Source organism: Cololabis saira, chromosome 11, assembly GCF_033807715.1.
Source record: "Cololabis saira isolate AMF1-May2022 chromosome 11, fColSai1.1, whole genome shotgun sequence".
Lineage (NCBI taxonomy): Eukaryota > Metazoa > Chordata > Actinopteri > Beloniformes > Belonidae > Cololabis > Cololabis saira.
This window is the reverse complement of record NC_084597.1, coordinates 44,864,529-44,878,878: the sequence shown is the minus strand read 5'-3', so window position 1 is coordinate 44,878,878 and position 14,350 is coordinate 44,864,529. Positions and strand designations below refer to the sequence as shown.

General features: G+C 41.5%; 1 protein-coding gene across 1 annotated transcript; it reads right to left on the bottom strand.

Moving 5' to 3' along the window:
• Positions 1-2,146: 2,146 nt before the first annotated feature.
• On the bottom strand, positions 2,147-13,541 carry fktn (fukutin). Its single transcript, XM_061733530.1, has 10 exons — positions 13,393-13,541; positions 9,766-9,825; positions 8,273-8,473; positions 8,047-8,193; positions 6,533-6,663; positions 6,302-6,434; positions 6,079-6,208; positions 4,421-4,554; positions 4,067-4,191; positions 2,147-3,031 (listed from the first exon to the last, which is right to left on the bottom strand). The coding sequence occupies exons 1-10, from the start codon at positions 13,492-13,494 to the stop codon at positions 2,818-2,820; spliced, it is 1,377 nt and encodes a 458-aa protein (XP_061589514.1). The 5' UTR covers positions 13,495-13,541; the 3' UTR covers positions 2,147-2,817.
• Positions 13,542-14,350: the final 809 nt, after the last annotated feature.

Here is a 14,350-nt window from a genome sequence, read left to right as displayed (position 1 = left end):
TGTCTCATTTTAGTAAAGAAATCTCATTACACTTAAAACAAGACTCATCACTGGAAAAAAAACAATTTTCACCTGTTTCAAGTAGATTTTCACTTGAAATAAGTAGAAAAATCTGCCAGTGGAACAAGATTTTTTTGCTTGTAATATAAAGATAAATCTTGTCCCACTGGCAGATTTTTCTACTTATTTCAAGTGAAAATTTACTTGAAACAGGTGGAAATTGTCAAATAAGTTATTTTTCTGGTGATGACTCTAAATGTTGAAATAGCAGTAAAACCACATTCATTGATGAAATGACATAAGGGATGGAAAGGGGGGGTGGCAGTTTTACAGGGGGGATGATTTGGACCGTTTTTATTTCAGGGGTGGATGCCATCCCCCCTCATCTCCAGTACTGGATGTCAGCACCACTCAAGGTGACAAAACTTGCTTATAATTTCTGAAAATATCCATGTCTGTATAAGATATTTTGGTATAATCTTCCTGAGTGGCAGCTGGATCATAGTTATCAGCTCATGAAGTTACTCATCCCCTTCAGAAAATTACACTTTAGATGCTGGTGCATATCCTGGTTTAGACTCATGTACAGGATTTATCTGTCAATGTTTCACAATATTTCCTTTGGTTAAAGGAGACCTTTTAATCATTCATTCAAGCTAAGATGTGAATCTTTCTGACCAACATACAGGTCACTGCAGCTCTTTAAACTAGAAACAACACACATTTTTACACAATTTTCGCCTAAACGATATACTATCTTTTAGCCCTGTGTCATCTTGGAACAACAGAGACACAAAATACAAAAACTGGAATACTCAGAGGACCATAAGGATTCAGGAAATGTATAATATACCCCATAATATATCATTGTTGCAGGTCATTGTGAGCCTTAAACTAGAAGAGCATCATTAGGCTCCTATGAAACTATAACAGCCACTAAGCTGATGTCACAAACTGGTCTTTATCATCAAATACAGGACATAACGATGAGATAAGGAACCAGCTTAGATTTATAAACAACATTATAAATTATCAAGATCTGATGATAGTTGGGCTATCAAGTTCTGTGTGTATTTAAGATAGTGTTAAGAAGGTTAACCAAGTACAGAATCATCACATAATGTCACTCAAACTATGATCCAGCTGCCACTCAGGAAGGTTATCATACCAAAATATCATCTACAGACATAGATATTTTAAAAAATCAGCAAGTTTTGTCACCTTGAGTGGTACTGACATGTGAAATTTTGGCCTCTGGCCCATGGACTAATTATCAAAAGAGCCATTTTGCCCCCACTTCTACAAAAAAAAAAAACTTGTCGGGAGCCGCATGAAATAACAGATTTAAAATGTATTATTTTAGCTGTTACAACCACTAAATATAACAACGGAAGTGCAGTCTGCATTTGTAGGGGTACTTTGAAATAAATTAAACTGAAATATAGGCCTATTTCAGTCTATTTTTGTGTAAAAATAAAATAAAAACTGCCCCATTTTAATATAAATAAAAAAATTTACTTGCAGCTTAAAAAATAAATATAGAAATTAAAAATAGGAAAAAAAAATTAGATGGCATCAACTCAAACTCCAAGATAACTGCCCAACAAAATAAACTAATATGACTAAAAATGAATTCAGAAATATCATTTATTTATGTTCTGGGTTTTTTTCAAGGCCAAAGGAGCCGCTACGATGAGGACGAAGAGTCTCATGCAGCTCTGGAGCTGCAGGTTGCAGAACTCTGCTCTAGCTGAAACAAACCAAACTGACGTCACCTTCCCGGTGGAGTCAGGTGTCCACATGTAGTTCAATTCATTCAGAAAAACTTAATTAAATCTGGCCATGATCGGTTCATTTAGATGAAACTTGAAGTGTTTTGATAGAACACATTTTTGTTTCTCAAGGTTATTGATCAACATTGATACTTGTAGTCGGTCCAAATTGACCCGTTGACCTCTGATGTAGCTGCAGGTGAACATGGACTGTACCAAGAGAACTGGGTAAACCAGCTGTGACACGTTTCACTGGAGCTGAGTACTAAACTCGGGAGGTTTCAGATGTTCCCTCTGCATCTCTGATTCACGTTGCACCACGTCCTGTCTGTAAAAACACAAATATCTGAAAAAGCAGGAGGCGCCCTTTACTTTGTAAAGACGAATTTATTGTTGAAAACGTATTAGTACATCAGCTGTGTTACAGATCACTGAAATACGGTGGCCGAGACCCGCCATTACTGAAAATTAAAGAAATGCTGCAAATAAAAAGAAACGCTGCTGCAAATAAAAACAAACGCCGCTGCAAATAAAATAAACGTTGCAAATAAAAACAAACGCTGCAAATATAAAGAAACGCTGCTGCAAATTTAAAAAGAAGCGACGCAAAAAAAAGCTGGTGTTTTTACGTGAGAGGAGAAAAAGAAGACGAAGAGGACGTAAGTGAAAAGGAAGAAATAAGAAGAGCGAGGAATAAGAAGAACAACGAACGAGAAAATAAGTGAAAAAGTTAGTGTTCAACGTCGCTACGTGTAATTTTTTTCGTCTTCTTCTTCAACTCTCACATAAAAACACCGGTGCATCGGCAAAAATAGTCCCCGGTAATTCACTTCCGTTGTGGCTTTTTTATTATTTTTTATTTTATTTGCAGCAGGGTTTCTTTATATTTGCAGCGTTTCTTTTAGCGTTTATTTTATTTGCTAAGCGTTTATTTTATTTGCAGCGGCGTTTGTTTCTGTTTGCAGCGTTACTTTTATTTTCAGCAATGGCGAGTCTCGGCCACCGTACTGAAAGAATAAAAATAACAAAGTCTCCATTGTGTAACTTAGTACACCTGAATAAGCTCATCCCACTCCTCCCGAGGCCACACCCCGTTTTCCTGCACGTTGCTTGGTGATGACTTCCAGTCCCAGTTCCTCACTGGGACGCTCCAGGTGGAGCCGTAGTTCGCGGTGATGTAGTCGAGTGTGTCACATGGAACACGAACTTTCAGCTCCAGCAGCTCCGCCCAGCAGAGCGAGAAGCGAGGGAAGATGTACCTGGAAAAAAAAAAAACAAGCTTTTTTTAATACAACCAAAATATGACACAAGGCAAGTTTATTTGTGTAGCACATTTCATGTGCAACAGAATTCAAAGTGCTTTACGTAAAAAAATGTTTTTTTAAATGCATTAAAAAGAGTTTAAAAGCAGAAATTAAAGACCGACAGACATAAATGAAAAAGAATAAAACAGGAGATGCAAGAAATAAGGGTTGCAGTGCATTATTGGAGATTACTGAAATGCAGCAGTAAATAAAAAGGTTTTCAACCTTGACCTAAAACCGAGTTTCAGCAGCTCTGATGCATTCTGGGAGCTTGTTCCACAGATGAGGAGCATAGAAGCTGAACACCACCTCACTGACTACGTTTACATGCAGTCAAAATTCAGGTTATTGCTAATATTCCGGTTACTGAAACATTTGGAATATTCCGTTTACATGGTAATTAATCATTCGGGATATCTGGATCAAACCAGCGACGCACGCAGAACGCCATGACGCAATTACCGTCATTTCCGCTTCTTCTTCCTGTATCCAAATTCAGAACAAATGCTGCTTCACACAACTTTTCGCTCACCTTCTTGTAAATCTTCTATCCCGGTACTTTCTACCGTCTACAAATGCAGAAATGTTCATATCCTTCATTACATTTATGAAGTGATTAGTCTCCTCCTGGTCTTGGTTTCTCCGTGTTTATAAGAACTTCCTGGACTCAAAAGACCAGGATTCCTTGTGAACAGAGCATGTGCAGAAAACAAATTCCTGTTCCGTTTGATGGGGATATTCCGTTTGGAGTTTACATGACCCAATATTCGGGTTTAAAAGGAGTAACCCAGGGGTCATGTTCAGGTTTTTAAAAATCCGAATATGAGCAAATTCAGGTTATTCAAAGGGGTTATTGGTGTTTACATGGCCGTGCAAATTCGGGTTATTGCTAATATTCGGGTTTTAAAAGGGTTATTGATGCATGGAAACGCAGTCACTGACATGGAGGAGGATGACAGATGGAGGACAATGTGCACAAGAAGGTCTTACTTGAACTTTCTCCCGCTCTTAGCCTGCGTTCCTCCGTTCCACATCAAGTCTCCTTCCTCATAGAAGAAGAAGATGTCTAACTTGACATCGTCACTCAGAAACGACAACTCCAGACTGTCTTCTACCTGTACTTCAAAACAAAAGACATACCTTCAAAATACGAGAGAGGTTGAGTGAAAGCTAAATAAAAATAAAACACCAGTGTCAGCATGAGGCCAACAGGGAGTGGAGTACAGAGCCGGTAAAGAAGACTAACATTTACATTTCATGTGCAGAAGTGAGGCACTTATGACGTAGCTGATGAGACAAAACAACATAATTTAAAATGGAGCTAGAACTGTGGAGAGTTTTGACCTTTCCAAACTTGTGTTTGAGAGACAGGCCGGCGTCTGTGAAGGCTGCGATAATGTCAGGCTTGAAGTCCGCAACAAAAATCCCGATGTCGACGTCCCGACTGTAGGAGATGATGCTGCACTGCCGGAACCATCCTGGAAGGACGAGAGACCCCCCCACCCACAGGGACCGGGGGGGAGGACATCTTTAGAAAGGTTTATTTTGAAAGACAGCATAAATCACGGGTGTCAAATGTGCAGCCCGAGAGAGGTTTTCATGCGGCCCGCAAGAAGTTTCCAACGCAAAAAAACGAAATGTTCATTTACTAAAAAGGAAGGCATAAATAATTGCCATGAATCGCAGCATATCCAATAATATATTTCTTCTACAAATCCATCGTTATTCCACAAAGAGAGCAGTTTGACATTTTTTTAGTTTTCTAGAATGCATTTGCCGATTTTATTTCTTTGTAGACGGTCGTTTATTTTTATTAACTGACTACTATTATATATTTTCGCAGGAAAAATATCACTGCTAAAAAAGATGATAGAAGATATTTATTCGGAGAATTTCAGTTTTGAATACGAGGATAGTGACAAAGTAAAACAGTTAAAAGAGAAGTGCTGACTTTTTCGGCACACTGGCGTAAATATCCGCGCCAATTTTTAAAAATAAATACACTTAATTGTACTGGAAAAATCTCTAAATCACAAAGAAACACTCTCGGATGTAATAAGAAAGATTTTGCTTTTAATTAAATTTCCTATAAAAAAGCGAAATATAAAAAAACATACTTGTTTCTGTTTATCTTTGTAAAATGATATTAAAAAGTATCTTACATCATTTGAAAAAAATAGAGAAATTTAAAGAAAAGATCCTGAAGAAATATATTTTACATAATTAGAGTGTAAACAAAGTGCATATTTCCTTTAAAATTAACTAAACTGATAAACAATAGTAAAAAAAAAAAAAGAATTAGAGAAAAAATGTTCCGCACCGTTTTTGTTATTTTGAGCGTGCGGCCCGCGAGAAAAAACTTTGTCAAATCCGGCCCGCCAAGCAAAATGAGTTTGACACCCCTGGCCTAAATAGTCTAGTAGGACTGGGGACTCTATTAAGGTGGGAACTTTGTTCGAGCTATGAGCTCTTTAAAATGTGATCCAGAGTTTTGTCATTGAGAGTTTTATATGTGAGGAGAAGAAGTTCAACTTCTATTCTGGATTTTATAGGTAGCGAATGAAGAGAAGCAAAAACTAGAAACATGTCACTCGTACTACTTGGTTTGTAAACCTTATTGTTCTTGTGAGTGTTTACCAGCGTCGTGATATATTTTCATCCCACCAGACTTCTATCAGAGCTTTGACCCGTCCTCACACCGGGTCTGCCCGCCAGACATTTCTCCCAGCTATGGAGCTACATTCATGTTTGTTACGGTTGTGTTTACCAACAATGATCCGCATTGTAGTCCTCTTCCTGCATTGGGCTTGTTTGAACTGGACCAAGAGCTACGTTTGCAGGGGAACCCGAGTTCACTGACTTGATCCAGATCAAAGCTGCGCAGTCACACCTCCCCAAACGAACCGGAGCAAATGAGCTCTGGTCCATTTAAAGCAGATCAAACAGTTCTGGCAACTGGAATCATAAATGAATGTCATTACATTGAGATCTGAGCTTGTTACCTAAACAGGTTCCACTGCTGATCCAGAACGGGATGTTGAGAACAGCAAGTGTTTTAGTGGCTGTGTGAAGCAACGATCTTGCTTTTCTCCGAAAATCAAGCGCTGCTGCAGACGAGTCGTCAGGGTAGAGCTGCAGGCAGTGGAGAGAGACAGTTAGGCATCATCTCGGTTACGTCAGCAGATTCCATCCTTTGACTTTATTTTCTCTAAAATTAATAAAAACCTGCAAGAAGTTATGGGCATCACGGTAACGACACTCCAAGAAGCGAGATTGTCGCTGCTGCGCCAGAAAGTGAGAAATGTTTCGAGGGACTCGCACGTCAATGCCGTCCAGGACGGTGAAGATCAGCTCTGGCCTGCAGGGGGCGACACACACAAGCGGATGACAGTGATCACAGTGATCACGGCAGCAGGGCCTTCTCTGAAATATCGTCACTTAGCAAACGTGTCAAACCTGTCGTAGACTCCGGCATGACGTCCGTAGTCCAGCAGTTTGAAGGGAGCAAAGCTTCGGTACATGTTGCCTTTTAGGCGCAGCGGTCCATGCCACAGGTAGTTCCCGCTGCGCTCATACAGGAATATCACCTGAATAAAACAAGGTTACTGAAACTGATGCCTGAAAACACAGTTACCATCACAGTACTATCCAACCTCTGCATACTAATACTGAACTGCTGCTGCTAATGCTTTTCATGGTGTAGCTGAGTGGTTGCTACATATCGCTGAGTGGTTTCTAGGTGTCGCCAAGAGGTTTATACGTGTAGCTGAGTGGTTTCTAGGTGTGGCCCATTGGTTGCTAAGTGTCGCCAAGAGCTTGCTAGGTGTCGCTGAGTGGTTGCTAGGTGTTGGCTATTGGTTGCTAGGTGTTACTGAGAGGTTGCTACGTGTAGCTTAGTGGTTGCTAGGTGTCGCTGAGAGGTTGCTAGGTGTCGCTGAGTGGTTGCTAGGTGTTGGCTATTGGTTGCTAGGTGTTACTGAGAGGTTGCTACGTGTAGCTTAGTGGTTGCTAGGTGTAGTCGAGTGGTTGCTAGGTGTAGCAGAGTGGTTGCTAGGTGTTGCTTAGTGGTTGCTAGGTGTTCCTTAGTGGTTGCTAGGTGTTGCAGAGTGGTTGCTAAGTGTTGCAGAGTGGTTGCTACGTGTAGCTTAGTGGTTGCTAGGTGTTGCAGAGTGGTTGCTACGTGTAGCTTAGTGGTTGCTAGGTGTTGCTTAGTGGTTGCTAGGTGTTGCTGAGTGGTTGCTAGGTGTTGCTGAGTGGTTGCTAGGTGTTGCTGAGTGGTTGCTAGGTGTTGCAGAGTGGTTGCTAGGTGTTGCAGAGTGGTTGCTAGGTGTTGCTGAGTGGTTGCTAGGTGTTGCTGAGTGGTTGCTAGGTGTTGCTTAGTGGTTGCTAGGTGTAGCAGAGTGGTTGCTAGGTGTTGCAGAGTGGTTGCTAGGTGTAGCAGAGTGGTTGCTAGGTGTTGCAGAGTGGTTGCTAGGTGTAGCAGAGTGGTTGCTAGGTGTAGCAGAGTGGTTGCTAGGTGTAGCAGAGTGGTTGCTAGGTGTTGCAGAGTGGTTGCTATGAGTAGCAGAGTGGTTGCTAGGTGTTGCAGAGTGGTTGGCTAGGTGTAGCAGAGTGGTTGCTAGGTGTTGCAGAGTGGTTGCTAGGTGTAGCAGAGTGGTTGCTAGGTGTTGCAGAGTGGTTGCTAGGTGTTGCTGAGTGGTTGCTAGGTGTTGCTGAGTGGTTGCTAGGTGTTGCTGAGTGGTTGCTAGGTGTTGCTTAGTGGTTGCTAGGTGTTGCAGAGTGGTTGCTAGGTGTTGCAGAGTGGTTGCTATGTGTAGCTTAGTGGTTGCTAGGTGTTGCTTAGTGGTTGCTAGGTGTTGCAGAGTGGTTGCTAGGTGTAGCAGAGTGGTTGCTAGGTGTAGCAGAGTGGTTGCTACATGTTGGTGAGAGCCAAACGGTGCGTTGACATGTTTGCTTGTTGCTCCACCCACATGGATGATGTAGCTGTTGTTGCGGAACAGGAAGTGCAGAGGAACCTCCTCCCCTGACAGGGTGTCCAGACCGGCCAGCCGCGGGTCCTGGCCCTGCAGCTCCAGCAGCTCGAAGCCTTTCTGCTGAGCAGCCAGCAGGAAGGCAGGCTGGGGGGGAGAACACATTCTTTAATAAAAAGACCATGTATTTATATCCAATATTGATTCTTGTGCCCTTCACACTAACATTGAACTTCCAGAGTTTGGCGTTCAAAGCGAACGATGTGATTGGCCGGCCGGTGCACAGGACAGTGCAGGGCGGCTCCCGCACCACGCGGTCACGTTGCTGCAAGGCATCCTGGGAGAACAGGGACAGCACAGCAGTGTCTGCCAGGAACAGCGGCAGCTTGAAATGCTGCGCCAACGCCAGGAACTTCCTCAACGTCTGCTGCACAGGCACAGAGAAACATGGTTACCATGGTAACCCGCTGATCCATACAGGTCGGGATAGATGAATATGCACATAGTACACATAGTACACATAGTACACATAGTACGCACGCACGCACGCACGCACGCACGCACGCACGCACGCACGCACGCACGCACGCACGCAATCATAAATCATCTTAAATGTGTCGTCATCGAGGAGGAGATGATAGATTCTGTTCCTCATATGAACACCTTGGATATCACGTGTTTTAATTTGAGTTGACAAAGTTTGTGTCGCTAGTAGAAACAGATGAGGAGATGCTGGGCGACCTGCCAGAGGCCTCTTTTTCAATACAACATCTTTGGGACCAAATGTTGGATAGTTTAATAGCTCCACTGCAGTTACTGTCCAGCATCTGGAAGTTTTTTATAGAGGATTCCCCAAAACCAAACATTTCAAGAGCTTTATACATAAAGTTACATAAACCCCCGAGCAATAATTGCTCGGGGGTTTATGTTTATGTTTATGTTTATGTTCATGTTCTGGATCTCTGGAAAGCGTCTAGAGACAACATCTGGTGTATTAGACGCTATATAAATAAAAATGAATTGAATTTAATTGAATAAAGTTGTGTTCGATTATATCAAAGACCTTGAATAAATGTAGAAATTCTATAAATCCATTATCTTCTATTACTTCAGTTTACTCAAAAAGCTTGGAATGAAGACAGACTGGATGATACAGAGACAGAACTGAGGATGAATAGATGAATATGATAGAGCTTACATTTGGTATTAAATTCAGGTTATTTTTGTAAAAATTATATATATTTATTTATACAAATTAGTGTATAGTCTAAAAAAGTATATACAGGCATATCATTTATGTTTAGTTGTGGAAAATTAAATAAATGTATACTTCCTCCCACTCCTTTTCGAACATGTACTGTAACTGAAATATGTGTTTTGATGTGTTTTTTTTTCTTTATGTGGTGGAATGCCCACCTGTATTTGTTTCTCTTATCTTTTTTTCTTGTTTTTTTTTTATACATGTTCGAAATAAATAAAAACGAACGAACGATGAAGAGACAGAACCAACAATACAGAGATAAGACTGAAAGAACAAGAACGAGAGGCCTCAGTCTGGGCTCAGCAGGTAGACTCCTCCCAGTGAACCAAACCAGGTTCTCCATAGGCTACACATTTAAACCACATCCAGTTTAGTCAACATCAGGGTGAACACCTGTCTGCTTTTACATCTTATCTGTGGTGTCAATGATCTTTAGAAGAACTCAAGCGCTGACTCACCCATTGGAAATGGCTGGAGGTCAGGTGACCTGCCGGGTTAAGGAAGTGAAGACCAGACTGCTGCAGATGAGAAAACACAACCGTTATGAATGGACGGTTAAGAGACAGCGGCTCAGAACCAACTCCAACTCAGAGGGACTCTTGATCCCACTGGTTCACACTGTTATACATCTTGGTTTTGGATTGGAGCCGTCTAAATAAAGACGTTGACTAAATGGATGGTAAGATTCTCCTACATCGTGGTCTCCTGAACGCTTCAGTAGAAGTCACGGTGAGGCCGATGTGGAGCTAAGAAAGGTTACAATTCCGTCTGGTCTGAAGTTATTGACATTTTAAAGGCTATTTTGAATATTCATATTCCCCAATGTCCTGTTGTATGTTTATTGGGGAGTCCAGTGGAAAACATACATGGAAAAATGATGCAAAGTATCATTGCTCCCGCCTCTCTGTCTGTGAAGAGGACAATACTTATGAACTGGAAGATTCACAAACCAAACTGCTTTCATAAATACAACTGGCTGAAGGACTTTTTGGATTTATTGTCAATGGAAAAGGCAACCTCAATCCTTAAAGACAATGAAAATGACCAATTTGCCCCATGGACTGTCATTAGACAACACTTGAGAATAATGGAATAATAATATGACCTGTTGTGTTAGTCACATGCTTCTTATTTTACTTTACTTATTCTTCTTTTAGAGCTGGACCTGAACTGACGCTAGAGGCACCATCATTCCTAAAGTTTATCTGTACCAACCCTTCCCCCCACCCCTTGTCTTTTTTTTTTTTGTGTTATTGTAATGTTTCTTTTTTTGATTATGTGAAATGTGGTGTTGTTAACCTTTTTTTTTTTTATTTATTGTTCCTGTATTCATTTTGGAAAAAAAAAATAATAATAATAATAAAAAAAAGAAAGGTTACAATTCCTCCACTGCCCACCAGGATCCAGACCAATGATTTTTCCATTGACCGCTAGACTCTGGATTCTAACCAGCAGTTCCTCTACTGACCACCATGGCCTGGATCCAACAGTGAGTTCATCTCCATTAACCTCCATCTTCAAATGCCCAACATTACAGCAGAAATAAACACATTTTCAGTCTGTTACAAACTATGGTCATTGGTATCCATAGTTAGATTTCACATCATGACAACTGTACAGGGGAATTATTTTGTAGAACACATCAGAGGACTCTGTAGAAAGCAATACATTCATTTCTAAAATGGGGCATAGCCTTTTGATTGACCCTCGGCTCAGCTAATAGCCGTCATCACTTACTCACCACTCCCTCATGCAGTGATTTAATGCAGTCATTTCTGATTTCACCATCAAATCAACATGTGAAGCCAGATATACCACTTTAAATGTCAAATTGACATATGGTGGGCATGTGGCCCTCATCTTCCTGTCCACACTACAGCAAGCTTGTTTTAGATGTTTTTTTCTGCATCTGATTCAGGAGAATAGGTCATCATCAGCTGGTCATCAAGGTGTGCACAAGTCTGCTAATGACAGTCACGTGTGTACCACGTGTGTTGAAGCAGAGGATGTAGTCCTGGACTACAGGAGTAGGACTGGACACCCCCTGCTCTACCAGGTTCTCTTGGGGAATCGGATGCGTCTTTCATCTGATTTAAAGTCTATGTTACGGTACTTAATGGGATGGAAGAAAATAATAATCATAATCCACAGGAGGGATGATGGACCACCTGACTGGGATGTCCAAATAACAGAGGGCAATCATGAACCTGACACACTCAGACCCAGAAGAGTCCACGTTAGACCCGGTGCCAATTTCTGCTACCTTGCCGAAAAATGCTCCCTAATGGTTTTCTACCTCCGTAGAGCTACAATTTTACTGTGTTTTACTCCCTAGCCCACTTCCTTTTCCCCCCCAAGTGGTTCTTGTGGCCAAGCCCATTACCCAATGGGCATTATGGGAGGGTGCCCAGGGGCCCACGCGCATCTAGGGGCCCATGGCCGAGCCTCTTTGTTTTTTTGAGGGATTGGGGCAGCTAGAATTGGAGAAACCCTTAGACTGTATATAACCAATAAAAATCACCTTGATTTTTTTTCTTTACCAAAATGGAATGTTTTGATTGGTCAAACAGCTAGCAGTTGGACGTCACTGTCCTTATAAACGCAGCAGTGACAGCCCCGAGTTGTGGGAAAGTAGGAGTGTGATTAGAGAAAGAAGAGTGAGAGAAGCGGTTGCAGTAAGAGAAAGCGGAAAAGAGAAAAAGGAGGAGAGGGAGGCAACTTTTTAAAAAAGTGTGCCTTCCATCCACAACTTTTTTTCCAAAAGAAGCAGGGAGGAGGAGGAAGAGCCGTCGTCGGCCCCGTTGGTACAGCCACAGGGACAGCTATCACTGCCACCACCGTCGCCAGTCCCGCCACGCTAATGAGTAACAATATGCTGATAGTCTTGATATTGTAGCTGCTTGCTGAGGAAAGCATAGTTGCAAGTATGTGTAAATCCTGTATGATGGAGGATTTCTGCAGGTGCCGATTTTGTCCATTGTAATCATACAGACAGTACCCTATCAGTGTAAATCCTGTATAAGCTACAGGTGTTTCCAACAGATAGCAGTCCATAATTCAAAACCCAGTTTGTTTGCATGTTTGTGTGTTTTTGGGGGGGGGGGGCACCAAGAATTTCTGCCCAGGGGCCCCTGCCCTCTTAATCCGGGCCTGCTTGTCGCTTGCCAGGCCGGTGTTGTGCCAAAAAGTGATTGCCTGCCAGAATCTGATTTCTTCTGATTTGTGGCCGCGGGAGCGCGCACAGCATCCCGTTGAGCGAGCGAATAAAACGTCAGATTTTCAGATTATGAAGCTCAAGAATGAGATCAAGTCATATTTAGGCAGAAACAACTATTCATTAACTGTATTTGGCCTTCAATCAATTTTTGGCAGGTGAAAATGCCTATTTTGTGTTGTAATGGTCCTTTAAAAGAGTTAAAAGCAATCCTGTGAGCTCTAGTGTTTATATTATGAAGCTCAAGAATGAGATCATGTCATATTTAGGTAGAAACAACCTTTCATGAACTGTATTTGGCCTTCAATCAATTTTTGGCAGGTAAAAAAGACCCATTTTCAGGGAAGAAATCAGATTCTGGCAGGTAATCACTTTTTGGCACGACACCGTCATTGTAAATAAGAATGTGTTCTTCATGACCTGCCTGGCTAAATAAAGGCCAATGACTATCAAATAAAGTGATAGAATAGTTTTTTTTCCTCTTTATCATATAATTTTCACAAAGTGTAATGTAATTCATGTCATAGGTAGTGTATTTTGAAGGATCAAATACTCAACATCCCATATTATCAATTTTACATGGTGCAAGAAATGATGGGCAATCAAACTTTGAAAATCGACTGTGCGCATGCGCAGAACCACAAAGCAGCCTTTCTCGGCAGGTAGCGAGGATTTAAATCCTGATGATGGACCACGTGACTGGGATGTCCAAATAACAGAGGGCAATCATGAGCCTAACACACTCAGACCCAGAAGAGTCCAGGTTAGACCCGGACCTCTCCCAGAACCTGCACCAAAGGTCCACCTGAGTCCGGGCAGCTCCGTCCGACACCGATACGCCTGATCGATGGATGGACCGGCAGCGACCCACCTTGCTCACGTACTTCCGGTAGTAGTAGAGCTGGAAGAGCAGGAAGACGCAGCTGCTGGCGATCAGCAGGTACAGAACCACGGTCCGGTTCACGCGAGGCATCCGGTACCGCTCATGACGTCACACAAACGCAGGTCCTCAGAGCGGCGCGAGATGCGCGCGCGGGCACCATCGCGGGCCCCGCCCACTTCCGGAGAACCTTCACAATAAGGCTTTCCTACTGCTCCAATAACACATCCATGCTCCAAGCCCATAGACATGTAGAATAGAATACAATACAATACAATACAATACAATAAAATAGAATAGAGTAGAATAGAATAGAATAGAATAGAACAGAACAGAATAGAATAGAATAGAACAGAATGGAACAGAATAGAACAGAATAGAATAGAACAGAACAGAATAGAATAGAATAGAACAGAATGGAACAGAATAGAATAGAACAGAATAGAATAGAACAGAATAGAATAGAACAGAACAGAATAGAATAGAACAGAACAGAATAGAATAGAATAGAACAGAATGGAACAGAATAGAATAGAACAAAATAGAATAGAGCAGAATAGAATAGAATAGAACAGAATAGAATAGAGCAGAATAGAATAGAATAGAACAGAATAGAATAGAACAGAATAGAATAGAACAGAATAGAACAAAATAGAACAGAACAGAATAGAATAGAACAGAATAGAATAGAACAGAATAGAATAGAATAGAACAGAACAGAATAGAATAGAATAGAATAGAATAGAACAGAATAGAACAAAATAGAACAGAACAGAATAGAATAGAACAGAATAGAATAGAACAGAATGGAACAGAATAGAATAGAACAGAATAGAATAGAACAGAATAGAACAAAATAGAATAGAATAGAATAGAACAGAACAGAATAGAATAGAACAGGGTTGTGTTGAGGCAGGAAACATCTAAAACGTGCAGTAGACTGGCCCTC

Coding starts and splice junctions, on each gene's coding strand:
- fktn (XM_061733530.1), bottom strand. CDS start 13,494: ATGCCTCGCGTGAACCGGACCGTGGTTCTGTACCTGCTGATCGCCAGC. Junction 8,474..9,765: donor CCTCCAGCCATTTCCAATGG/GTGAGTCAGCGC, acceptor GTGCCTGTGCAG/CAGACGTTGAGGAAGTTCCT. Junction 3,032..4,066: donor AAGAGCGGGAGAAAGTTCAA/GTAAGACCTTCT, acceptor TTTTTTTTCCAG/GTACATCTTCCCTCGCTTCT.